The sequence below is a fragment of the Amphiura filiformis genome, chromosome 5 (assembly GCF_039555335.1).
Source record: "Amphiura filiformis chromosome 5, Afil_fr2py, whole genome shotgun sequence".
Classification (NCBI taxonomy): Eukaryota; Metazoa; Echinodermata; class Ophiuroidea; order Amphilepidida; family Amphiuridae; genus Amphiura; species Amphiura filiformis.
In genome coordinates, this window is record NC_092632.1 from 80,394,628 (window position 1) to 80,418,512 (window position 23,885).

General features: G+C 37.0%; 3 protein-coding genes across 3 annotated transcripts in view; 1 reads left to right on the plus strand and 2 right to left on the minus strand.

Moving 5' to 3' along the window:
- LOC140153799 (pinin-like) overlaps positions 1–7,395 on the minus strand; it is a 37,059-nt gene extending 29,664 nt beyond the window's left edge. Inside the window, 1 exon segment of the mRNA XM_072176654.1 lies at positions 7,241–7,395. Within this exon segment, the coding sequence (XP_072032755.1) occupies positions 7,241–7,365 (125 nt within the window). The 5' untranslated portion in view covers positions 7,366–7,395.
- Positions 1–23,885, minus strand: part of LOC140153801 (uncharacterized) — a 152,868-nt gene that overhangs the window by 102,618 nt on the left and 26,365 nt on the right. The gene's annotated exons all lie outside the window — the stretch shown is intronic.
- Positions 7,580–23,260, plus strand: LOC140153800 (trafficking protein particle complex subunit 6b-like). The gene is made up of 5 exons (XM_072176655.1): positions 7,580–7,684; positions 19,855–20,034; positions 20,641–20,724; positions 21,585–21,678; positions 22,204–23,260. Exons 1-5 carry the CDS (start codon positions 7,604–7,606, stop codon positions 22,233–22,235), a joined length of 471 nt encoding a protein of 156 aa, XP_072032756.1. The 5' UTR covers positions 7,580–7,603; the 3' UTR covers positions 22,236–23,260.

The following is a 23,885-nucleotide window of genomic DNA, read 5'->3' on the forward strand; positions in this document are numbered from 1 at the left end:
AGCGCAGAATTCGGAAACGAGACTTTAGCGCTCATGCATAAACAGGGTGATTTTTATTTGATCATTACGGGATCAGAAACAAATGAGTAGGAATTCATTTAAAATTGAATAGCACGATATTAGAGTGAACACCCGACCCACACACCCCAGCAGACACACACCCAAATACACCCCAGCTTAATGACAAAACATAATTGAGCGCAGAATTCGGAAAAGAGAATTTTGCGCTCATGCATAAAGAAACTGGGCGATTTTCATTCGGTCATTACGGGATCAGAAACAAATGAGTAGGAATTCATTTTAAATTGAATGGTATACGAAATTACACATACCCGACCCCAAACCCCATCATACACACGCCCAAATACACCTAAGCATTATGACAAAACATTTAATATTGAGCGCACAATTCGGAAATGAGACTTTTGCGCTCATGCATGAAATTAAACTGGGTGATTGTCATTCGATCATCAGAAACAAAAGTAGGGTTTCAATTAAAAGAGAATAGTGCGATATTAGAGTGTAGGCCTACACCCGACCCATACACCCAAGCTGACACACACCTCAATACACCCCAGCACATGATAAACATTAATGAGCGCAGAATTCGGGAACAAGACTTTTGCGCTCATGCATGAAACCAGGTGATTTTCATTCAGTCATTACGTACCGTATGCGTCCGGGATCAAAAACAAATGAGTAGGGAGAACCTACAAAGTACATCCGTCGGTCTCCGACCCACACAAACACACCCCCTACACTCACCTAAATACCCCCAAGCTCATGTGATTTATAGGTTAATAATTTTAGATGCAAACACAAACACAAATTCGGATTTAGGTGCGCAAAACTAACATTTTACATTTCCGGGCTCAATTCTTTGAATTGGTTCGTGAAGGTGTATGTGTCATGTAGGGGGGGGGGGTAATGCAGAGTTTCGGGGGGGGGGGGGGGGCAAGGTGAAACCCTACATACCACCAAGACTATATAACATAAAACCCCGGCATAAAACATAGCATGAGTAGGCCTAAGCAGGTGATAAAACATTATTGAGCGCAGAATTCGGAAACAAAATTTTTGCGCTCATGCATAAAACAGTTGATTTTTTCATTCGGTCATTACGGGATCAGAAACAAAATGAGTATAGGAATTCGTTTAGGTGGAGACAACGATTTTTTTGGCAGGCGAAGGTGGGGGAATACCGTGGAAGTAAGAGTTGCATGGGTACTAGTCCCGGGTATAGATACTTGTCTAGTCTCAGTCCACAGCATATGCATCATCACTCCGGGAACACGTACATGTGCCGTTTGAATCACGAGGCCATTAAACTTCGGTTTCATTTTCCGCCAGACTGTACCCACCAAGTTTCATGCCCATCCAACAGTTTATACTAAAATTGACCTCGGATGACCCCTGGTGACCCGGAAATGACCTTCCAAAAATATGGCTCTAAAATGTTGAATGTAGGGGCCTAGGCCTACCCACCAAGTTTCAAGCCCATATGACAGTATTTACTAATTTTACCTCAGCTGACCCCTGGATGACCTTGGACGACCTTCCAAAAATTTGGCTCTAAATGTTGACTGTACCCACCGAGTTTCAAGCCCATATGACAGTATTTACTAAGTTGACCTCAGATGACCCCTGGATGACCTTGGAGGACTCTGAAATGACCTTCCAAAAATTTGGCTCTAAATATTGACTACCCACCAAGTTTCATGCCCATACAACAGTTTTTAGTAATTTGGCCTCAGATGACCCCTGGATGACCCCAAAATGACCTTCAAAAAATTTACCTCTAAATGTTGTCTGTACCCACCAAGTTTCATGCCCACACGACAATTTAAAGTTATTTGACCTCAGATAAACCCTAGGTGACCCCGGATGACCCCAAAATGACCTTCAAATATTTGGCTCCAAATGTTCGCTGTACCCCTCAAATTTTATGCCCATACGACAGTTTTAAGTTATTTGACCTCAGATGACTCCTGGGTGAACCCGGATGACCCCAAAATGACCTTCAAAAATTTGCCTCTAAATGTTGACTGTACCCACCAAGTTTCATATACCCATACGACAGTTTTTGCTCATTTGACCTTAGATGACCCCTAGATAACTTTGGGTGACCTTGACCCACTAACCAATACAAACTTGTTCTGTATTGGGTCAAGATGCACCCACCCACCAAGTTTGAGGAACGTATGACCCCTAGTCTCCGAGAAAATAGGTGCACCGACAGACTCACAGACCGTGAGAGTCACAGACAGCCTGACTACCAGTATTAATCATATAGATTATTGATCACGTGACCCACGTTTTCTCAGGGTGGGTGTAGGAAGTTTTTAAAAAAAACCTCACCCACAACATGAGCAACCCACCAAAACACTAAAAAAAAATATAGGCCTATATATTCCCCACCTATGCATGGAATTAAAAAAGTCCTTTCCCTGACCCCAACTTCCACCCCCCCCCCCCCCCAGTATCAAATGGTGCGTCCCATCTTGAAAGATTCGTAGATATGATAATTAGCAAAACATTTATTATTACAAACAGCCTGGGACAAATTATCAATTGTTTACAACTTCAAAACTTCGCGTATATCGTATCTCTTCCGATGATTTATGAAGACAAGCAAGCACACACGTGTTATGGTATCATCCCGTCTTAACTGTGAGTTACCATGGTGACGGTGGATGAACCTGGTACAATGGAATGCGGCGCAGCACATATACCCTAGACGGCGACCCTGTGTATTCTACAAAACCCTGGATTTGCATCTGGAGCCGTGGGAATGTTTTGAATTGTGCGCGACAACAGGTGCGTTTCAAATGAGGACGGACGACTGGTGAAATGTTTTGAATGATTTGGTTGATACGGGATCTTCTCCAAGGAATCTTTGATCTTCTCTTCCATCAACCCTTTTTCTTGTGCCTTTCTTGATCACTCTCTCTCACACACACATACCTGGAATAAATAAATAAGGAAGTATCAAAATAGGAATGAACAGCTCTTCAGGAAAATGAAAATCGTGAATATACATCCCAGGATTTTATCGCCTCAAAGAAGAAGACGGAAAGGCATTCGATGTCGGGCCATTTCTATTTAATGGAACATCTATGGACATTATTTCTGGAATATATAATTGCAGCTTTTATATTTTCGATGATAGGATTTTATCGCCTCAAAGAAGAAGACGGAAAGGCATTCGATGTCAGGCCATTTCTATTTAATGGAACATCTATGGACATTATTTCTGGAATATATAATTGCAGCTTTTATATTTTCGATGATAGATTTAATATAGGCCTACCCCGCCTAAAGGTAAGATATTTAAGCCAAAAAAGGCCGGGTCCTCAAGCTCCCACAGACGCACGGGCCACGCCCGGGGGCCACGGCACTTGTCGACTCGGCGAAAAACATCAATGGTGCCCGGTAATGGTGATGATGATCTTGTGGTGAAGAACGTAGCACGTGAAGAAAAAGCTTCATAAGTAGCCCGAAACTCATGACCTTCTCTTTCCTATCCTCACATGAAGACTGATGAGTGTTTGGACTATCGACGTTGTTTTTACATGTAGATAATCTGAGTGATACCGGCGATGGACGGAGCTCGGGAAGTCATTTGGTTTGGTTTCATGCTTCTTTGTTTCTCTCTTCAACTCTGGTAGCAGAATAATCTGGATATGACCAAGCACAGCAAAGAAATCCTACTTTCTACGGTGACATTTTGTAACGAACCGAAGTGAATAAATGTAAGCCCAATGATCTAGGGCCTAGGCCTACTGTATATTTTCATCATGTTCTTCCATCGATACATGTTATTTATTTTTCGGTGGTTCTTCATATATCTATTTCTTTTTTTACAATTAGATATTGAGTAATGATATGATGATACACACCCAGGATACGATCTTTCTCAACTTTCCTGGATACACACATTTGTACAAATTGTTAGCTACTCTATTACAATACATCTTTATGAAAAATACATTAGAAACTAAATGAATACAAATGTAATTTTAAACATGTAACTAGTACGCCCTATAATACATAACATTTTAATCATGCCCGGTATGAAATTTCGCATACGACCGGTTTAGACCATGTTTCAGAATTTTTGTGAATAATCAGCACGTTGTTTTATACTTGAACACGGTCAAGAAAGGAGTTTTAAGCGACTGTATTTGATTGGATTGGTGAAGTACCTCTCTCAAATGTGTTTGTACTTATCAAGTGCTCGACAAAGATAAAAAAAATGCTGATCCTGCATGACCTGACATCGCGAATTTACATCATTAGATGATCCTGACATCACGATTTATAATAATATTAAAATATGATAAACGCGAATTGTAGCCTACTGTTTGATTTTTATCTTGATGGTTTGATGCTATAAATAAATAAACAAAGTACCGGCCGTCGCGTGCCGGTATCGATCGCGAGGGTGTTGAATACTGCATTCATTTTGGATGGTCTTGACTGTCAACTGCATTGGGTGGAAATCATATCGATTAGGGTGCTCTGTACTACTCGTATTTGCTACTCGTTTCTTTGCCATCACAATGGTTTATGGCCCATTGTTAGCTAGAGATTGAATACGAGTAGATTTGTCCAAAACGAGTACTTATGGTTTCACAGTGTTAGCTTATTTTGAGCCACATGCATGACATTGCACTCTCTGTATAGCAACTGCGTACATGTATCACACGTACATGTAGGCCTAAACAAGTATGTTACGTAGGATAACATCCTTCAAGTTCTAACTTCGTATCACAAGCTATCGGTTGTTCATACGAAAGTAGGCCTGGCATTTTCGGGTAATTTTGTACCGGGTACCCGCCGCAATTTTCGGGCGGGTAACCGGGTATCCGAAATTGCAACAAAAAAAAACACTTTCGGTTTTGTAGTGTCTCTGGACCTAGACCTAAATGCCAGGATCATTCATGGTTGACCTAAAAAAAAAAAAAAAAAAAAAAAAAATTTCAAGATATTTTGTTATTTTTTATATGAAAATTGATAATTTGTATTCATGTCATAGTCTATTAATTAATGATTTCAAAATGTATTGAATTTGAATGCATTTTGTAATCTCGGGCGGGTACCCGTTTACCCGACCGAAAATGCCAGCCTTATACGAAAGTTAGATCATTTCGAACAACCAAAAAAGAGCTGGTGCTTAAAAATTCCGGATTATTTTGGGAAAATTCTTCATCAGAAGCAATTTTACAGACTTTTTACATGGAAATGGATCATATTGCTAAATAAAAGAAACCCTTTAAAAGGGTTAAGCAGCGTCAAAGGAAATCTTTGAAATTTTGGAATCTGTGATGAATTTTTTTGTAAGGGGTGGGGGTAGATGTTTTACTGTTGTATTTTATTACTTTTTAAACAATTTTGGAACTCAACATGTCCGATGTTTAGGATCTTAATACTGTCATATGATTATTCTTTGTGTTTATGTGTTAACTTCAAGTTCATGTTTGCTTTGGTGTTTAGGTGTCTTTTACACTTAGTGTGAATTGGACAGGCCTAAATAAACACTTTTCAGTGTTAAAAAGTGTTACAAAAACTCTAAACACTTTGATAAAGTGTATGCTCAACGAAATGTTTGGCATTTAATAGGTTTGTGTTTTATGCACACTGTTTGAAGTGGAAGCAAAGGAGTTAAGCTATATACTGTGAGAACACTTTGGAGTAAAGCACTTGAACACAGAAATTGTACTTCGTGTAAGTTTATTTGGTGGAAAAATATAACGTTCAGATGTACATATAATTATAAAAAATATTAGTTACTGGCAAAAGTAAGGCTCTGTTGAAAGATTACATGAAAACTGGTTTGGCAGATGAGTTGTACAGTTTGTACTGGTAAATGTGGACATTATAAACGTATTTAAAGTTAGATGTGGAGAAGTGCATTTATTACAAACGCATATTATACATAAGTTAAAAGTTAAACTAATCTAAGTTATAAGCATTAAGTTACAATAATGATTTTGGTGTAAAATGTTAAAATGTTAAAGACCATGCTAATCGATAACCAAGGAGTTCAGGTTTGTTTACAAGTACATTGAATGAAGATTGAATGATATAATAGTCACGCCTTGCCAATCGATAAACCAAGTTTTATAGTTTTTGGACTCGTTACCAGTCTCCGGCGTATCGTGGCGTAGCGTATCGAAGCGTAGCGTAGCGCGCTAGCGTAGCGTATCGGCTACCATGACTATGCGTTATAAAAGACATACCATTATATTTTTAGGGAAACATAAAATTGTAATCTGGCAAATCAAGAGTGTTCCTAAATTACACACAAAAGACACCATTATAATTGGTAAGGCCCTGTCAAGTTTCACTAAGTTTTCATCTGGTTTCACTAAGGGCACTGCAGTCACTTTATAAAATGGCGTGTCGTTTGTTTTTAATCAGAGTATAGTGCAAATTCACGACTGAATAATATAATATAACCCCTTCCAAATCTGGTGGTCTCACCTTAGTTAACCTCTACTTACACTGTCAATACATACTACAAACCGGCCAACCCTTGCACAGACTGTTAAAAAGACAAACTATGCTTATTCTCTTTCTCAGTCATGTACTGCCATGCAAATCAAACTCATAACAAAATACAGCATGTGCATGCGCCTAACCTGTAATATTCTAGGCTCATTTGAGCTCAATTATCGTAATGTATTTTGAATGGTGTATCAACGAAAGTTGAGGAATATCACCTAATCGTATGCAAGCCATTTCAGTGAAATTAAATAGGGAAGCATCGCCTGCGGGCGCTGCTTCAAAAAAGGAACAAATTGTACGTAGAACTTTCAAGTGAAAAAAAAATGATTTTGTGTGTGCGGAGAATAGGAAATGTGTTAAGTGTGTGTACCGTACCGTGGAGCCATGATTTTTATGTACAAATAATGGAAAATAAAAAGCTGCCTCATATGTGTAATTGTGATATTTCTGCAAAGATCCTGTCCAAATTTTGAGCTCCCGGTGGACCCAGAAGGCGACATCCGATTGATTTGGTGTAGATTAATATTTTAGCAAGTGGCACACTTGGACCAAATAAGAAGAAAATCGGTTGACATAGGGGGCGTTTGATGCACCCTAATGTGCATGTACAGGCTTGGCTATTCCATGAAATGCAAAAACAAAATTAAATGGAGGAGGATTGCCAAAAAAAAACAGTAAGCTTAAGCTTATTTCAAGACATTCCTGCACACAAAATGTCTTGAAAATATACCTGCGTTCAACACGTTCTCCTGGTTCTCTGCCAGTCAACCTTCGTATGTTTTCATCAACGCTTTGCAGACTCTCTTTGGCCTTTTCTAGCTGCTCTTGCAGCAAAACGACTGATTCATCCGCCATGTTTTCCTGCGTGTATGGCAGGCTCGTTCATGATTCTTGTATCGATATTCTTGTTATACGCTTAAAATCAGGATTTTAAATACGCCACATTGTCAGAATTGCTCTAAAAATATATCTTAAATCTTTCTATATTTGATGATATAGTCTTTTTATTTGTTTCAGCTGTAAAGAAATAACAAAATCTTTTTAAAAATCGGTGACCGCTTGCGGGTCAAAGGTTGTGGGAAACGCCAAAATAATGGCAGATGAAGTGTTATTTGAGTTTTTGCACATGGAAATAGTTTCCTATGTGCAACGATCAGCCAAAAAAGATGAAAAGGTAGGTTAAGCATTTTCTGAGCATTCATCTGGTGCAATTTGACAGTATTTTGTGAATGTAAAGCCGTATTAAGTGGTCCTGAAATTTTTACGTAGTACGGAACCTTCCGAATTCCACACCTTTGTCTAGGTATTTATGTGACAAAAAAATTCAAAAGCAAATAATTCCTGTGTAACTGATATCATTGGAAAGGGTTTAAAAATGCTTTAAAATGATACCAAAATTATTGCCCATAGTCAAATAATAACTTAATAAGAGAGAGAGGATTTTAAGTCTACCAAAAATGCACAATTTTGGTCCATTTAAAAAAAAGACATTTATCAATTTGAATTTAAATTAAAGCAAGTCAATGAATGGACAGATGTGACACTGACAGTATGTGTGACCTTTTGTAAGACTGTGAATTCATACATTGAATGCTGGACGGTTCACACCCTTTCAATTTCGGACCTGTGCACTTTCGCCCCCTTTCTATTTCGCACCCGTGCACTTTTGCCCCCTTTTACACCGCGTGTATTGTGCTGCTGTTGATTGATGCACGATCGATTGCTTGAACTCCCGGCGGTGCGGTGTAGTATGTTTTTAGTGGGGCCGTCGGGCATGCACTTATTAAGTCATGATAAACCCGGGAAGGAAGGAAAGAAAGGATATTTTAAATAACAAAATAGAGGAACGATTTTTTTTTTTTTTCTCAGTATATATTACAGGCCAGATATTTTAGCAGCAGGCTTACCCAAAATAATGAAATAATTAGAATTCAATGATAAAAATAGTATTAATAAAAATAAATAGTTATGGTCATTTTCACGGTAAAGGGTGTAACTTTGGATTTTTAACATTTTAATCCGTAGTGTTCTAATAAAGCCACAGAATTCCATGATTTTTGGCCACATAAGTCATCTAGTTAGCAGCTACCTTGGGTAGCATAATCAGCTTTGGGAGTTACTGCGTTCAGTTTTAGCAGGCTTAAATGTACTTATACACATGTCACTTGTATGACCCACCCTATGACCCCCGGGAGTGGTGAGTCACTTTACATAGGTGCGTCGGATTTAACTATACCATGACCCACATGTGCGTCTAAACAATGACTGACATTTGCCGACAATGACTGAGCCCCTGGTCAAAATTGTGACGCACATGTTAAGGATTATGACTGTCCTCATGACGCAAATTTGACTCACCATTTTAGGCATTTAGGTATTTTGACTGACACTGATGCGCCTAACCATTGACGCACCTAGGTAAAGTGACTGACACTGACGCACCCCTCGGGGTATGTTGTTACGCACATATTGAGTAAATGACCGTACCCTGCGTCACTAATTGGTTGGTAAATGACCCAACCATGACGCACATCCCCCGGGGGTCCTAGGGTGGGTCATACAAATGACATGTGTATTAATATTGCCATTTTGAAAAACTATAAAAAACAGTAACATTTTGTAAAACCCTGTGTTTTCTTCAGTTAGTTCATGGATAATTTTTCTTATCCTGAAAGTACAGTCATATGTTCAGTAAACACTGCCACATTAGATTTAATTGTGAACAGCCCTGTATTTTTGAGAACCGGACTTGATATTTGTCGTTCGGAGGCTTCATTTTCCGTTAACAATTGTTAACAAACTTTGTGGGTGTAGCTTTGGTTCATAATTCTTGGTTATTTCTTCACTTCTTCTTGATACATCATAACAGTTGTTATCTTAACTTGAAATGGGTAACAAAATTAATTAGTCGATTTGCAAGCTTTTAAAATTTTATAAAATCTTGACTTCAAAGAGCCGCTTTTTCCGTTAACTTTTTGAAGCCTCGAAACAAACTATTCAGCAAGCTTGTGCAAATATAAATAAAAGAGCTCATCCAATCTATTTATCAAAATGTAGCAACGTAGATCCTCAAGTCACATGTTTTTAAATCGTGGAGATATATATCACGGTTTGAAAATGGGACCCAATACAAACTTTCCGTTAACAATTGAAGCCTCCGAAACAAATGAAGCCTCCGAAACAACAATAAGATTAATTATCATCTATGCATATCTAAATTGGTGTGTTTCATACTGATATCTGCATTGTAATTATTACTTGATATGTGCAGAATGTCATGTAAATTTTAAAAAAATTTGACATTATGGTTAATGTTTGAAAAATATACTGATACCCAAAAAGGCCTGTTTCGGAGGCTTCACATGCAAAAAACACCATACTTAACAAATGGGTGAAAAAAGTAACATGTGATAAATCTACAATATCTGCCACATAGAATCATTGATTCAATACACACAAGAAAATAACAGCTTAGATGATCCCAACACTGTTGTTTTCAAAAAACTACTTCTGCAATGTTTAACAATTGTTAACATGAAGCCTCGAAACAAAAAAAATGACTTGCTGTGATAATTTAATTTTTGTCACAACTGAAATTCAATACTTAGAAGCAAAGCATGAAAATTGGTAATTGTGATATTTTTTACCTATTTTTTATGTCAACTTGTAGTAGTTAGCCAAATATTTTACTTAATGATCACCTGTGTTGTTAACTGAAGCCTCCGAAACACAAATCGCTTGAATTGCCAATTCTAAAAAATAACTCCAATTTCTGTGAAACTTTGCTGGGAGGTTCCTTTCATCAAGTAGTATTTGTACATGAAGTTAGACATTCAAATTATTTTAGGAACCCAATAAAAACTTAAAAAATATGTTTAAGGTTTGGAAATTTCCATTTTAAATGACACTTGATGTTAAAAATTTTCAAAACTGCAATTACAAACATAGCAAAACATGGTATAAAATTTAACTTATATCTGTTGACTTACTTTGGAATGGGATTTCACATGTATTCCAGCTTTCATGTCATAATTTTCTGAGGTTATGTAAAATACATTTTTTCTTAGATTTTAACCAAAATGTTATGGAAATGTCAAATTTTTTATTAGAAATCAAAAGGTTTAAGCCTTGAAACATTATTTTACTGGAATTTAAGTTGCTTCTATGCATGATTTCAGTAAACAGAAACATATTTAAGTGGTTTTTTGAAAATTTTGACCCTAAAAATCAAAAGTTACACCCTTTACCGTGAAAATGACCTTATAGTTATAATAAAAAAATTTAATTTAATTATTAATTATAATATGTATAAAAACAGGGAAAATTTGTTCAACTGACGACCAAAGGATGGATCCAAAAGGATACAAGTGTCAACAAGCAATGGATTAAATTAAAAACAATGAAAGTATGACGCAACATCCAATGGGGGAGTAACACAAAACAGATAAACAAAGTTAATTTAATAATATAATATGATGATAATAATAATATGATAATAATAATAATAATATGATAATAATAATAATAATGATATTAACATTAATATCAACAAAGTTAATTTAATATAATAATATAAGATGATAAATAATAATAATAATAATATGATGATAATAATAAATAATATTAACAATGATAATAATAATAATAATGATAATAATAATAATATTCATAATAGTTATAAAAAGAAATTTAAACTTCTATCTATACAATCTATGGATCCCACAAAACTAACCGAGTATATGGAAAATGCCATACGGCTGGGCGGTTTCACAAGTTGCCGGCTCTATCATGCCTTTCGCCGCCTGATCTGTCCGGCTATGTGTTTCGCAGCGCTGCGACGCATCAATCCAATATTCCGGATATGGATAGGTATCTGGAAAAGCATGTGGACAGGGTGGTTTTGAAGGTCATCGGAGGCTAAGGTCGAAATTTCAAACTTTGTCTTGATACGAGGGGAATATATGTGCGAAATAAAATTGAGGTCAACCGAGGCCAAAGGTCATTACGAAGGGGTCAAATTTATAACTTTGTCCGATCAGGCTCAAGCTTGGTGGGTGAAATCCTTGATACGAAGGGAATATATGCGCAAAATAAAATAGAGGTCAACCGAGATCAAGGGTCATCACAGAGAGTTCAAATTTCAAACTTTGTCCAATCAGGCTCAAACTGTGGGCGGAATCCTTGATTTTATTAGGGGAATATATGTGCGAAATAAAAGTGCAGTCACACAAGGTCAAAGGTTTCAAAAATTTCAAACTTTGTCCGATCTGGCTCAAACTTGGTGGGTAGAATTCTTGATACGAGGGGAATATATGTGCGAAATGAAATTGAGGTCAACCAAGGTCAAAGGTCACCACAGACTGTTCAAAATTCAAACTTTGCCCTGTCTAGCTCAAACTTGGTGGGGGGAATCCTTGATTATAAGGGAAATATATGTGCGGAATGCAATTGAGGTCAAACAAGGTCAAAGGTCATCAAATTTCAAACGGTGGGATCATTTTTGTCTCGCCTGAACTTTGTTCAGGATGGGACTTAGTAATCACTATTTCTGTCTGTCCGTGCGTGTGTGTGGGGGGGGTGTGTGTGTGGGGTGTGGATGTATGTGTGTCTGTCCGGAGCTGTATCTGGGGAACCGTAAGACTTACGGCGACGCTACTTGGTGGGAGGAAGGGTATCCAAGTTTGCTCCGTAACCGTATATTTTCGGTGAAAAATATGCAAATTAACATAGCTAATTTGCATCTCAAGATCCGTCGGGCGCATGGTAACGAAACCTGGTGGCAGCTATGATACACATCTGCTGATCACCTGATTAGTTTTTCGGCGAAAAGTATGCGCATTTATAATTAAATTAGGCAATTCTTGGCCAAACTGGAACATGCGCGTTGCGTCCATGTAGTGTACTATGCGTGTACGCAGTGTAAGGCGCGTGTATACTTTCTTCTGTACCGCGCTATATTCGCGTGTGTTTATCGCGGAGCCACTAGCGTTCACAGTGTTCCAGTTTGGCCAAGAATTACTTCATTTGATTATAGTTGTTAATTTGCATAATTTATGCGGAACGATTCTACAAATATGGTTGGAAATCTGAAGAAATCCGCCTTGTGGAGCTGTATCTGGGGGATTTGTAAGATCCCTAAGCCCTATGATGATGAAACGTGGTAGGGGGTAGTATGACCAGAGGATCTCAACCCGATTCGATTTTCAGCGCAAAATATGGTAATTAAGTACCTAATTTGCATAATTTATGCATAAAATGCAAAAACCAAAAAACGGAAAAAAGTAAAATAAAGAAAGGAATTCATCTGCTTTACACGATCTTTATTATCTAAGAAATATATGCTATTACATTATTGACATCTTCGAGTTCAAACTTCCCGCCTTAAAATTGTCGGCATATTAGCGGATTAAGATACCACGTAAGATGTGCCGTGATTGACAGGCCAGTTGCAGAAATTAAGAAAAAAACAAAATGAATCATGAACATATATATGAAAAGAGAAAAGAAAAATGACTTCTAATTTAATTCTAAAACCGCATGTACGTTACGATTATGTAAACAGATAAACTACGTCTATCTTCAGTAGATAGCATTAACTTGTTTTTGACATGATGTAACAACTATCTTTAGCCGATTTGTGTTGTTCACATTTTTGTGTAGATGGGGGTGTATATGTGTGGGGTGCGTGCGGCCTGCGGGGTGTATGTGGGTCGGGGTGGGTTTGTACGACTACATAAGATCATGTTTAAATCGGAATTTCATTTGTGATATATTTCTGTGTTTTAATGCATGCGTTTCTTTGTTTAGTTGCAATTCATAATATTTGTAGCTAAGTTGATTCCAAAATAAATACTTTAATGTGTAAGTGTAAGAAAGAAAGAAGAAAGAAAAAAAAAAAGAAAGAAAGAAAGAAAGAAAGAAAGAAAACTAAATCAAAGAAATTAAGATGAACTGAAGAAATCTAATTTAATCCAAAAACAAGACAGGTTTCAAAAGACAAAGCAGCTTTCTTGATAAAAAAGAAAAGAAAAAAGGCACTATAAAAACGGAAAAAAAAAATAAATGAAAGAAAAATAAAGAAAGAAATTCATCCCCTTTACACGAACTTCTTTATTAATATCTAAGAAATAGATGCTATTACATTATTGACATCTTCAAGTTCAAACATCCCGCCTTAAAATTGTCGGCATATTTATAATATTATAAATAAGATTAAGATACCGCGTATCTAAGATATGCCGTGGTTAATAATGAACCTTTGTCATAATGAGTCCGTGATTGACAGGCCAGTAAACAAAATGAATCATGAACATATATAAATAAATGTCAATCATTTACCATTCAGAATTGGATAGCATTTTTTCCACAACTTTATTTAATTATTTTATTTATTAAAACCATATTTATACAGGCTTACCCTTCAGATAAATCTGCTATTACAGGGGCCTTGTGTCATAAAAACAATATACATAACAATTTGTAGAATTATACATAGGCCCTATAATATATATGTAAGATTTTTTTAAATATAAACATCAAAAATCATATATCAAAATTTATTAAGAGTCATAAAGTATTTTACATTTCTTTGTTTTATACAATTTACGTAACACTTGTAGAAATATATAGGCCAGCATGCATATTTATTAGTCTACATTGCCTATCCAGGCTTGTGCATTTGTATGAGCTTGGAACGGTCCATGGTTTTCCATGGATTAGCATGTGTCCCTCACGGACCAACCTGGGTAAAAAACAAGAACACAGATAAAATGCATCATTTATTAAAAAACATTTGGTTCATTATTTACATTTATCATAAAGATAATAATAATAATAATAATAAAGATAATAATAAAGATAATAATAATAATAATAATAAAGATAATAATAATAATAATAAAAATAAAAATAATAATAATAATAATAATAATAATAATCTATATAATAATACACATCGTCTATCTGTCTATCTGTGTGTCTGTCCGCCTATTTTCTCGGAGATTAGGGTCGCACGTTCCTCAAACTTGGTGGGTGGGTGCAGCTTGACCCCAGACAGATCAAGTTTGTATTGGTTAGTGGGTCAAGGTCACCAGAGGTCATCTAGGGGTCAAATTAGTAAAAACTGTTTTTCTCAGAGACTGGGGGTCGCACGTTCCTCAAACTTGACGGGTGGGTGCGTCTTGACCCGGGACAGAACAAGTTTGTATTGGTTAGTGGGTCAAGGTCACCAGAGGTCATCTAGGGGTCAAATAGTAAAAACTCTCATATGAGCATGCAACTTGGTGGGTAGGTGCATCCTGACCTAAGACGGAACAAGTTTGTATTGGTTTGTGGGTCAAGGTCACCCAGGGGTCATCTGAGGTCAAATTAGTAAAAACTGTTTTCCGCCTATTTTCTCGGAGACTAGGGGTCGCATGTTCCTCAAATTTGGTGGGTGGGTGCATCTGGACCTCAGACAGAACAAGTTTGTTTCAGTTAGTGGGCCAAGATCACCCGAGGTCATCCAGGGGTCATCTGATGTCAAATTAGTAAAAACTGTCGTATGGTCATGAAACTTGGTGGGTACAGTCAACTTTTAGAGTCAAATTTTGGACGGTCATTTTGGGGTCATCTAGGGGCACTCAGTGGTCATCTGAGGTCAAAATATTAAAAAATGTCGAATGGGCATGAAACTTGGTGGGTACAGTCAACTTTTAGAGGCAAATTTTTGGACGGTCATTTTGGGGTCATCCAAGGTCAAATTACTAAAAACTGTTGTATGGGCATGAAATGTGGTGGGTACAGTCAACATTTAGAGCCAAATTTTGGAAGGTCATTTCGAGGTCACAAGGGGTCATCTGAGGTCAAATTAGTGAAAACTGTCCTATGGGCATAAAACTTGGTGGGTACAGTCACCATCAGCCAGGTAATCGCGACAGCCGAGAACCGCCAAATACGGGTAACCGCCTAGTAATAATAAATAGGCCTAAAATAAAATTAAATTAAATTAAATAGGCCTATTAAGTAAAATAAAATAACAAGTCAAAAACATAATGAATACCAATCTTCAGTCGAAGCCCATTTAATATATTGTAATAATATAGGCCTATTACATTCAATCGAACCGGAGAGTCCATCAACATCCCGGGTCAATATACTATTTGCTTTTTGTACACGCTGGACCCAGCACTGCAAACACAGACAATCAACACTCAACAGTCAACCAATACAACACCTCACTGTACCGCCGGGAGTTGAAGCGATCGATCGTGCATCATCAATCAACAGCAGCACATTACCCGCGGTTTAAAAAGGGGGCGAAAGTGCACGGGTGCGAAAATGAAAGGGGGCGAAAGTGCACGGGTCCGAAATTGAAAGGGTGCGAAGTGTCTTGTTTCCCATACATTCACTCAGCATGCTCAGCTTTTCATGCATAGTTGATTGCACATTTTGGAATTTTCCGTCCACATCACCACTTTTATCATGTAGGTATGCTAGGTGAATTCAAATTTGCCATCAAACTGCATCATTTTATATATCAAATTAAAGCCCTTGAGTAAACAAAGCCAAAACTGAAAACCCTTTTTTCATAGCACTTTCCGTAGCAAAGTTTACATCTTGTCAAAGATTGACTTTCGGCCATGCGTTTTGAGTTGGGCCAGTAAATATATAAAGTGGAGATGTTACATGTGCGCAACATTTTAGGGTTCATCTTTTAATTTTCTCAGTTAATATGCAGCCTATGTAGTTAAATTTGGTGTCAAATTAAAGCTTGTGATGAGACCAATACAGTAAACCTTAAAAAAGTTGTAAAAAATTATTAACATTTGAATAATTTGCATCTAATTAGCATAATGTGCGGGGTGGAGGAGGATCAGGAGGAGCAAATTTAATCAAAGTGACCCCCAGGGGTCATATGATGCAAGAGGTCCATTTCTTTTTTCACATTTTTACAATTCACTTTAAACTGCATACTATAACACCATACAATCATATTCCAGGTAATTTAATTTGCTTTGAGAAGCAATTTTGCATATTTTATTTTCCGTTCGGGTTACACATTGAAGTCAATGGGAAAATATGCCTTGAAAGAGGCTAAAGTAAAATCATTTTAATTTTATTGAACCCTATGATGTTATATATATTTAAAGCTCTGTCTGAGAGGAATTCAAATATGGAACTTTTAAATACATCACATACGTGTATGTGGGGTGAAGCTAACTTTTTCTTTTTAATTTGTCAAATTTTACATTTTTTCCCTAAAATATTTGGTATTTTCAGTTTCATAACTCCTTAGTGTTACACCCTATGTCATTTTAAAGTGCATTTTTGGATTCCTTGGTTCATTTGCAGCCAGTAAATGTATACTTTTATATATGTTGGGTATAATATGTCAAAGATATTCATATCTAAACGAAAAAACATGCTATTTTCATCTCGCGAAAACATGTAACACATTTAATACCGGCCCAACTCAAAACGCATGGCCTTTCATCAAACAATGTCACAAAGATTCAGCTAGCAAAATTCCCCAAAACGGCATTTCGGGGGTGTTTCTAGATCTTTTGTCTCATTATGATAGCAGGTTTTTTTAATGGAACTGCTATCAAAATCCCTAAATTCCATGAGCGAGTGTCTTATCACCATAAAAATCATATATTTGGGTCAAGTGAAGTATAGAAAACATATTTATGTAGGTTTCCTTCTTCGCCCTTTGTTTTAAATTTCTATGTAAAAATGCATTGACATTTTCGGCAAATTTGGCTGACTAGCAAATGTGTTTGCCTGGCATACCTATATCATGTTCAAAAACAATGTTTCTGTCCATAGAATTTGCTCATATTAGTACATTGTACACCTGGAAGTAGATAAATATATGTACGGTACTAACATGACATGTGTGTTTCAGAAACTTATCAACTTACAAAGGAATAGCTGCCATGTGTGCTAAGTACTGCTATTTTCAATAATGACTGTACATGTTGTTTATCCTCCTAGTTCCGTAATATTTGTTGGTTTCTTGACAATGCTATAGGTTTAAATGATATTTGTTTCTACAAATACACATAAATATATTTATATTATACATTGTACGTTCCAGCTAAGGTCACATAATGGTGACACCTGGTGACGTCACACTGGATAAATTCCATTCACTGTGAGAGGAGGTTCAGAATGTTAATGCAATCGAGATACTTAAAATAAATTTCAGTATATCTGTGATGCAATGGAGCAAATAAATTTGAAATCAATACAACATTAGAATTGAACAGCACCTGTCTCATCGACGTCCTCTAATACCTCTTTGAAAGCGACAGAGATGTCATCGAATTTGGAATAGATAATAACATAGTATAACACCAATGCCTATCAATCATAGAAGTTGAGAATGCTGCAGAAACCACCTGGGGCATTGCATAAGTCTACATGGATGGCAAATTTCTTGTATTATAAAGATCTGTCTCCTAGAAGAATCCATTAAGCAACTTTCTGCAGGAACAATCGCCAAGAAGCGGCAGTTAACAACATGGAATTCCTCACAGAAACTGTTAACAAGTGGCCCAAGTGGAGTTGATGTGGAGATGCTGAATTGTAAACCAGAAGTCTTGAGACACTAAATAATAACTTTAATAATGTAGTTGACTCATTGATATCTTCTGGAAACTTTGGTTTCCTAAACCCTGTGCCTAATTTGTCACTTGGTGCTTGTATTTCTTCACTTGGTTGAAGCTTAAGGAGTCTATCAGCCAACCATTGTTTCTGATCCTCAGGTATCTTGCTGCTAAAGAGGAGAATGGTACCATTTCAGGTGTTAAGTACCAGAGGTATTGCTTTTAGGCTTTGACAGCATAGAAATACAGTAGACTGTGAAAGAGCTGCAGATCCTTCCAAGGAGCATCAACATCAAGTACTCCACCAAGGGCTAGAGATTAGTGCAACTTTGATAACTGCTGCTTTTCTTGGTGATCGATCCTGCAGAAAGTTGCTTAATGGATTCTTCTAGGAGACAAGACTTTTGCCATCCATCAAGACTTATGCAGTGCCCCAGGTCGTTTGAACTTAATTACAGCTCAAAATTGCTCAGATGTTGAAATCTGCATCATTCCCAACTTCTATGAATGATAGGCATTGGTAGAATTACATATATGTTAGAAATGAATGGTTCTGAGCATTAGGAATACCTTATTTTTGTGTTTTTGTAGAAACAAATATCATTTAAACCTGCAGCATTGTCAAGAAACCAACATATATTACGGAACTAGAAGGATAAACAACATAGAGTCATTATTGGAAAATAGCACACATGGCAGCTATTCCTTTGTAAGTTGATAAGTGAGGATTCTTAAGCTAATGCATGATTATTGTTTTTATTTTGGAACTTTTTGATATCTATTTTGATCACTCAATATCACTGTAGGCATTAAAACAAATGGGGATGACATCATGAACCATGACCTCATTAAAATATTTAAATGGCCATCACTTTCCGAAAAAAACTATGGAAATCATTTTTGCATCTTTTCCTGACCACGTTTTGTACCACTGAAAATTTGTTATAGGGACTGGCAAGGTTTGGGTGTGTAAATTCAAAAACCTGAGTGTGTAAATTTAATGATTTGTGTACAAAGTATAGGCCATGTTGGTAAAAAGTGGGTGTGTAACTTACATACACATTTGGGTGACTGTAAAACACTCCCTACACGGCTGGCTGCCTAAGCTCTTGGTGACTGGTGATGGAATATCGCAGCAAAAATCCATTTTACCGTTTTATTTGAGCAATTGGACATTTGGTGAGATGTCAACTTTATTGAACATAAAAGGGTCATTTCGTGATCAACAACCTCATCCCCCATGTTTCTCAAAAAAAATTCGGTATATTTATACCATCAATGGAAACCTCTGGCTATACACAAAACTTTTTTTTTTCAATATCGTGCTTATGTTACAATGTGATCACTCAGTGGCTGTGTGAATAGCTCATGCATTTATTTTAAATCACTTCATGCCTTGTCGGCGTCTCACATTGGTCAGTCGAGCTATTGAGCCTCACAACTCCGCATAGTACGGTACAAATGTAATATAAATTATAGAGCTTTTTTTTAAATACTGGGTAACATGTACCATACTGCTTTTATTTTAGATCCCCAAACTTGTAAATAATTTTGGTTCACCCAAAGTGGCCACTGGTTCACTCCAAATCTTGGTGAACCAGAGGCCACTTTTTCACCCTAGGTTTGCTGGGTAGACAGTTGTTTTGTACTCAAAAAATAATATAGGGATGTTTATTGGGAGTCAACTGCATGATTAGATTGAATATAGTAACATGTACATGTAAGCATATGTTTCTTTCTTTCCCTGTCACAGGAAAATATTGCATCCAAGCTAGAATCAATGGGCTTCAGAGTGGGTCAAAGAATGATAGAAAGATTTACCAGAGAGACGCCAAGATTCAGTACAGAACTGGACATCATCAAATTTGTGTGTAAAGATTTTTGGTCCGGTGCATTTAAGAAGCAGGTGGATAATCTTAGAACCAATCACCAGGTGAGTTGCTATACCTTTGGGCGGTGCTCAATATTCCTAACAGCTCCCCATTTCACCCCTGGGTAGAGAGAGGCAAGTGAGATAAAGCGCCTTGCCTTTTATAAGTGCACAACACAATGGGTTGATGGCACTGCTAGAGCTCTTATTGGATATTACAGGAAATTGTCTAAGAAACTTCTGGTGACATCATTTCTTCTTGAATGTGAAAAGCAATTGGGCAAGACTCCTCCATGAAATGTTGCTGCACCTTCTCCACACTCCACAACAAGTCTGCCCAGCATTGATATCAAATTGGATTCATTGAGTCCATATTTATTGGTTGAGCTAGGAGTTTTAAAATATTAATTAGACGCAGACGAGTCCAACATATTAAAACTCATAACGAGACTCAATTAATATTGGGCTCAATCAATCCAATTTTATATCAATGCCGGACTGCACCACCTGTGTGAGGAGAGGCAATATTTAAAAGCCCATCATCTTGCACTACATGTACATATCTCATGAGCCGGGAAGTCTTAGACCACTTTGGAAGCCTTAGGCCACTGTGCAAGTATAAATTCAAATGTAAGAACAAAACTAACATGCTACATGTTGTCATTTCAGGGTGTGTATGTATTACAAGATAACAAGTTCAAATTATTAGTTCCAATGTCTGCAGGAAAACAGTATCTGGAAGCAGCACCTAGAGTAAGTACATGTATACAGTTGAAACTCATTATTTGCCACTAAGAATGTGAGCGAGTCCCCAGGAATTCAAGTCCCGCCTGGCCAGCCTCATACCCAGGAGCAAAAACCAGCTGCTCGATATCCGAAGGACATTAAATATAATAATATATAAAAGCCTTGCCATGACCCAGTTTGCATGAAAAGTTTGCCTGCAAAGTTCAATGGCATCATAGTGAGTTGATAAACTTCCTCCCTATGGTCTATATAGTACTCACTGTGAAAAAAAAGTAACTCGTATTGGACAAACCACCTCCTTTTTAATTTCCTGTAACAATGAGGAATTATCTATTGTCTCCCTTTGTATTGGTGACACAATCCACAAAATGAGTAGCAATTCAAGACCAGCTCTTGACATTCCACTTCAAAACGAGTACTAATATGAGTTCTAATTCAAGATCTTCTGGCCACTAAATGTAATGTAGCAACTGTTTGGAGACCATTTGACTTGATCCCTGGTAATACGTGTACATAGGGTACCTGGGCACAAAAACACCTGAAAATCACAGCCCTATTTGCCACAAAATGGTTGGGGCCGACTTGCACAGTTTGTGTTATCCGGATTTTGTGTTAAGTTTCCATATACCAGAAGTGGGCAGCTTGTGTAAAATATCAGTGTGTTCATGCGTACTTGACGACACCACATGATATCATATATTTGGAGATGAGTGGAATTGACAATGACACTTTCAGTTGCAATCTATTGTATCAATTTAAGAAGATGTTAGATTTTCCCTTGCCATTAAAAACCAAAACCATAAAGCTCTTTGAAAATAATAGCACTAAAGCACTAACAATGACTTGTTTTCTCTTCTACATGACAGTATTTAGCATTTACCTGTGGCTTAATACGAGGTGCTCTATCAAATCTAGGAATGAACTGTGTAGTAACAGCAGAAGTTAGCACCATGCCAGCATGTAAGTACAATTCATTCCACCTCTTTAATTATTACATTACTCCCAATTTTTTTTTTTTAATTGAAGGATCCAACGCTGGTAGGCCTAGAAATACGAGGCAGTGCGGGCAAATCCATTTGGATTCTCCCATAGAATTTTGTGAGAATCCTTGAATTGCATAAATCTACCTCTCGCCCCACTGCACAATGATTTAAAAAAATACTGCCCTCATACAGTCTGATTTAGTCATCCAAGATGGCGGCTTTGGCGAACGAAAGATCAGCAATTTATAAACACAAACTATTGCATTAATGATCAAGGTTCCACTGTATTCAGAAAGTATCAACCATGTCAACAGTTATTATATTTGTTAATCCAGTGTTATAATTTCAAATACTTTTTACATATGACATTTTGAATAAAGTGAGGTAAATGTTCCCCAATAATTTCTTTGAACAAGTGTTTCGCACCATTTTTGTGCACATAAATCAATTGAGATAGAAATTAACATTTTGTATTCATTATCTGTGTTTTGTCATTCACCAGGTAAATTTCAGATAATGATTCAACGATCATAGCAGTACAGAGATTACTATGTGACATTGACTGAGCCAAGCAAGAGGTGTATATGCCCAGGGTGTATGGCACTGATGAACTAAAAGATTATTACTTTGTGTAACCACCCTGTTAAATAAAATTGCAGTACATCTTACTGGGTGACAGACTAATTGGTTTAAAGGTATATCCAATTGCTGCATATCACTGGTAGGTCTTTGGACTGTGGTTCTTGAGATGCATCATGGAACAACTGACAACTCGTCTCCAAAGGGCACCTACTCGCAAGTAAACACCTGACAAGTTTTTGAATGAAGCAACAGGTGCAAGCTAGGAGCATTGGTGGACTGAAGGTGAACTGAACATTTCATTCCTCACATATTAGGCTTCAGGCTCAAGCTTTACAACATTTTCTTGAACTTTTGACCGTAATATCTGGAGACTAAAATGACCCTACAATATCACAGAAAGCTTGCAGAATCTGGCTAAATTTTGATGAATTTTTGAATGTTTTGAAATTTCAAACAAAATCTGGATCGTTCAGGCCCATAAAACAGGGTGGTTTTTTTGTTGCCTGATGTATATTTTGCAGATTGTAGTTCTCAGTTGATTACCCTGATCATTCAGCTGTCAGGGTCACCTAGTAAATAGAATACCAGAACTAATTAATCTGCCAGGTGCTTCAATGTAATGTTATAACTCTGAACGGTGGTCACAGCAAATACATTCCAAGAAATGATAGCAAACTTTCTCAAAATACTTGTGAAATGTAAATATCCTGTTGCAAATGTAGGATCGGAAGCAAGCACTTTTGTTTGTGCCATGTCTGTTATGCCAAAAATTGGCCCTTTTTTGTGTCTCAATTCATAAAAATGTGATATACAGGGTGCGTGCAGAACCTTGAAAAGCCAAAAAAGTGCTTGAAAGTACTTGAAAATCAAAATGCCTTTTCAAGGCCTTGAAAGTCCTGGAATTTTGTTGAAAAGTCCTTGAAATTTATGGAAAGTCCTTAAAGAAAAAATGTCCTGAAACAATAAAAAATTATGTTACAAATAAATAAGAAAAGAAGTTTGGAAATAAATCTGTCTTGTACGCCTATATATTTTTAATTTTGTAGGCTATACACATTAACTCTTTTTGGACTCATATACTTCCAATTTTAAAATGAAAATTCCTTAGAACCCTGACTGGATGACTCGACTAGATAAAGGTACCCATTTAGCATGCATGTGGTCAAATTTTTATCTTATTGAGAACACCTTTTCATGCCCAAAATTGATGAATTTTAGTCCATTATCGGACCAGCATGTTATATGATTGTGTTGGTTTTTGCGTTCAAAAACTCATCTCTTTTTCCTCAATGAATATTACCCAAGTAAGAAGTATGTCATGTGCATTAATGAACGATGACATTTGAGATGATGCTGGACTGATGATGCTGATGATGTATATAGGCCTATGTGTATACTCTAATATCAAGTCATGTTTAAGTCTAAATGGAAACAAACTTCGGTCAAAGGTTTGATATGAACCTTTTAGCTGTATCCTTTGGCTTTGTGTAGCCGTCGTTGTGAACATGGGGGTGGGGTGGGGGAGGTTGGGTGCGGGTGAGTGAGTGTGTGTAGGCCTATGTATTTCCTTTGGGATAGGCCTACTATTTTAGTCCCAATTTG

Bases quoted from the DNA above. Each gene is read 5' to 3' on its own strand.
- LOC140153800 (XM_072176655.1), top strand. From the start codon at position 7,604: ATGGCAGATGAAGTGTTATTTGAGTTTTTGCACATGGAAATAGTTTCC. The intron at 20,035-20,640 runs GTGAGTTGCTAT...TTGTCATTTCAG, and splicing joins ATCTTAGAACCAATCACCAG to GGTGTGTATGTATTACAAGA. The intron at 21,679-22,203 runs GTAAGTACAATT...GTCATTCACCAG, and splicing joins AGTTAGCACCATGCCAGCAT to GTAAATTTCAGATAATGATT.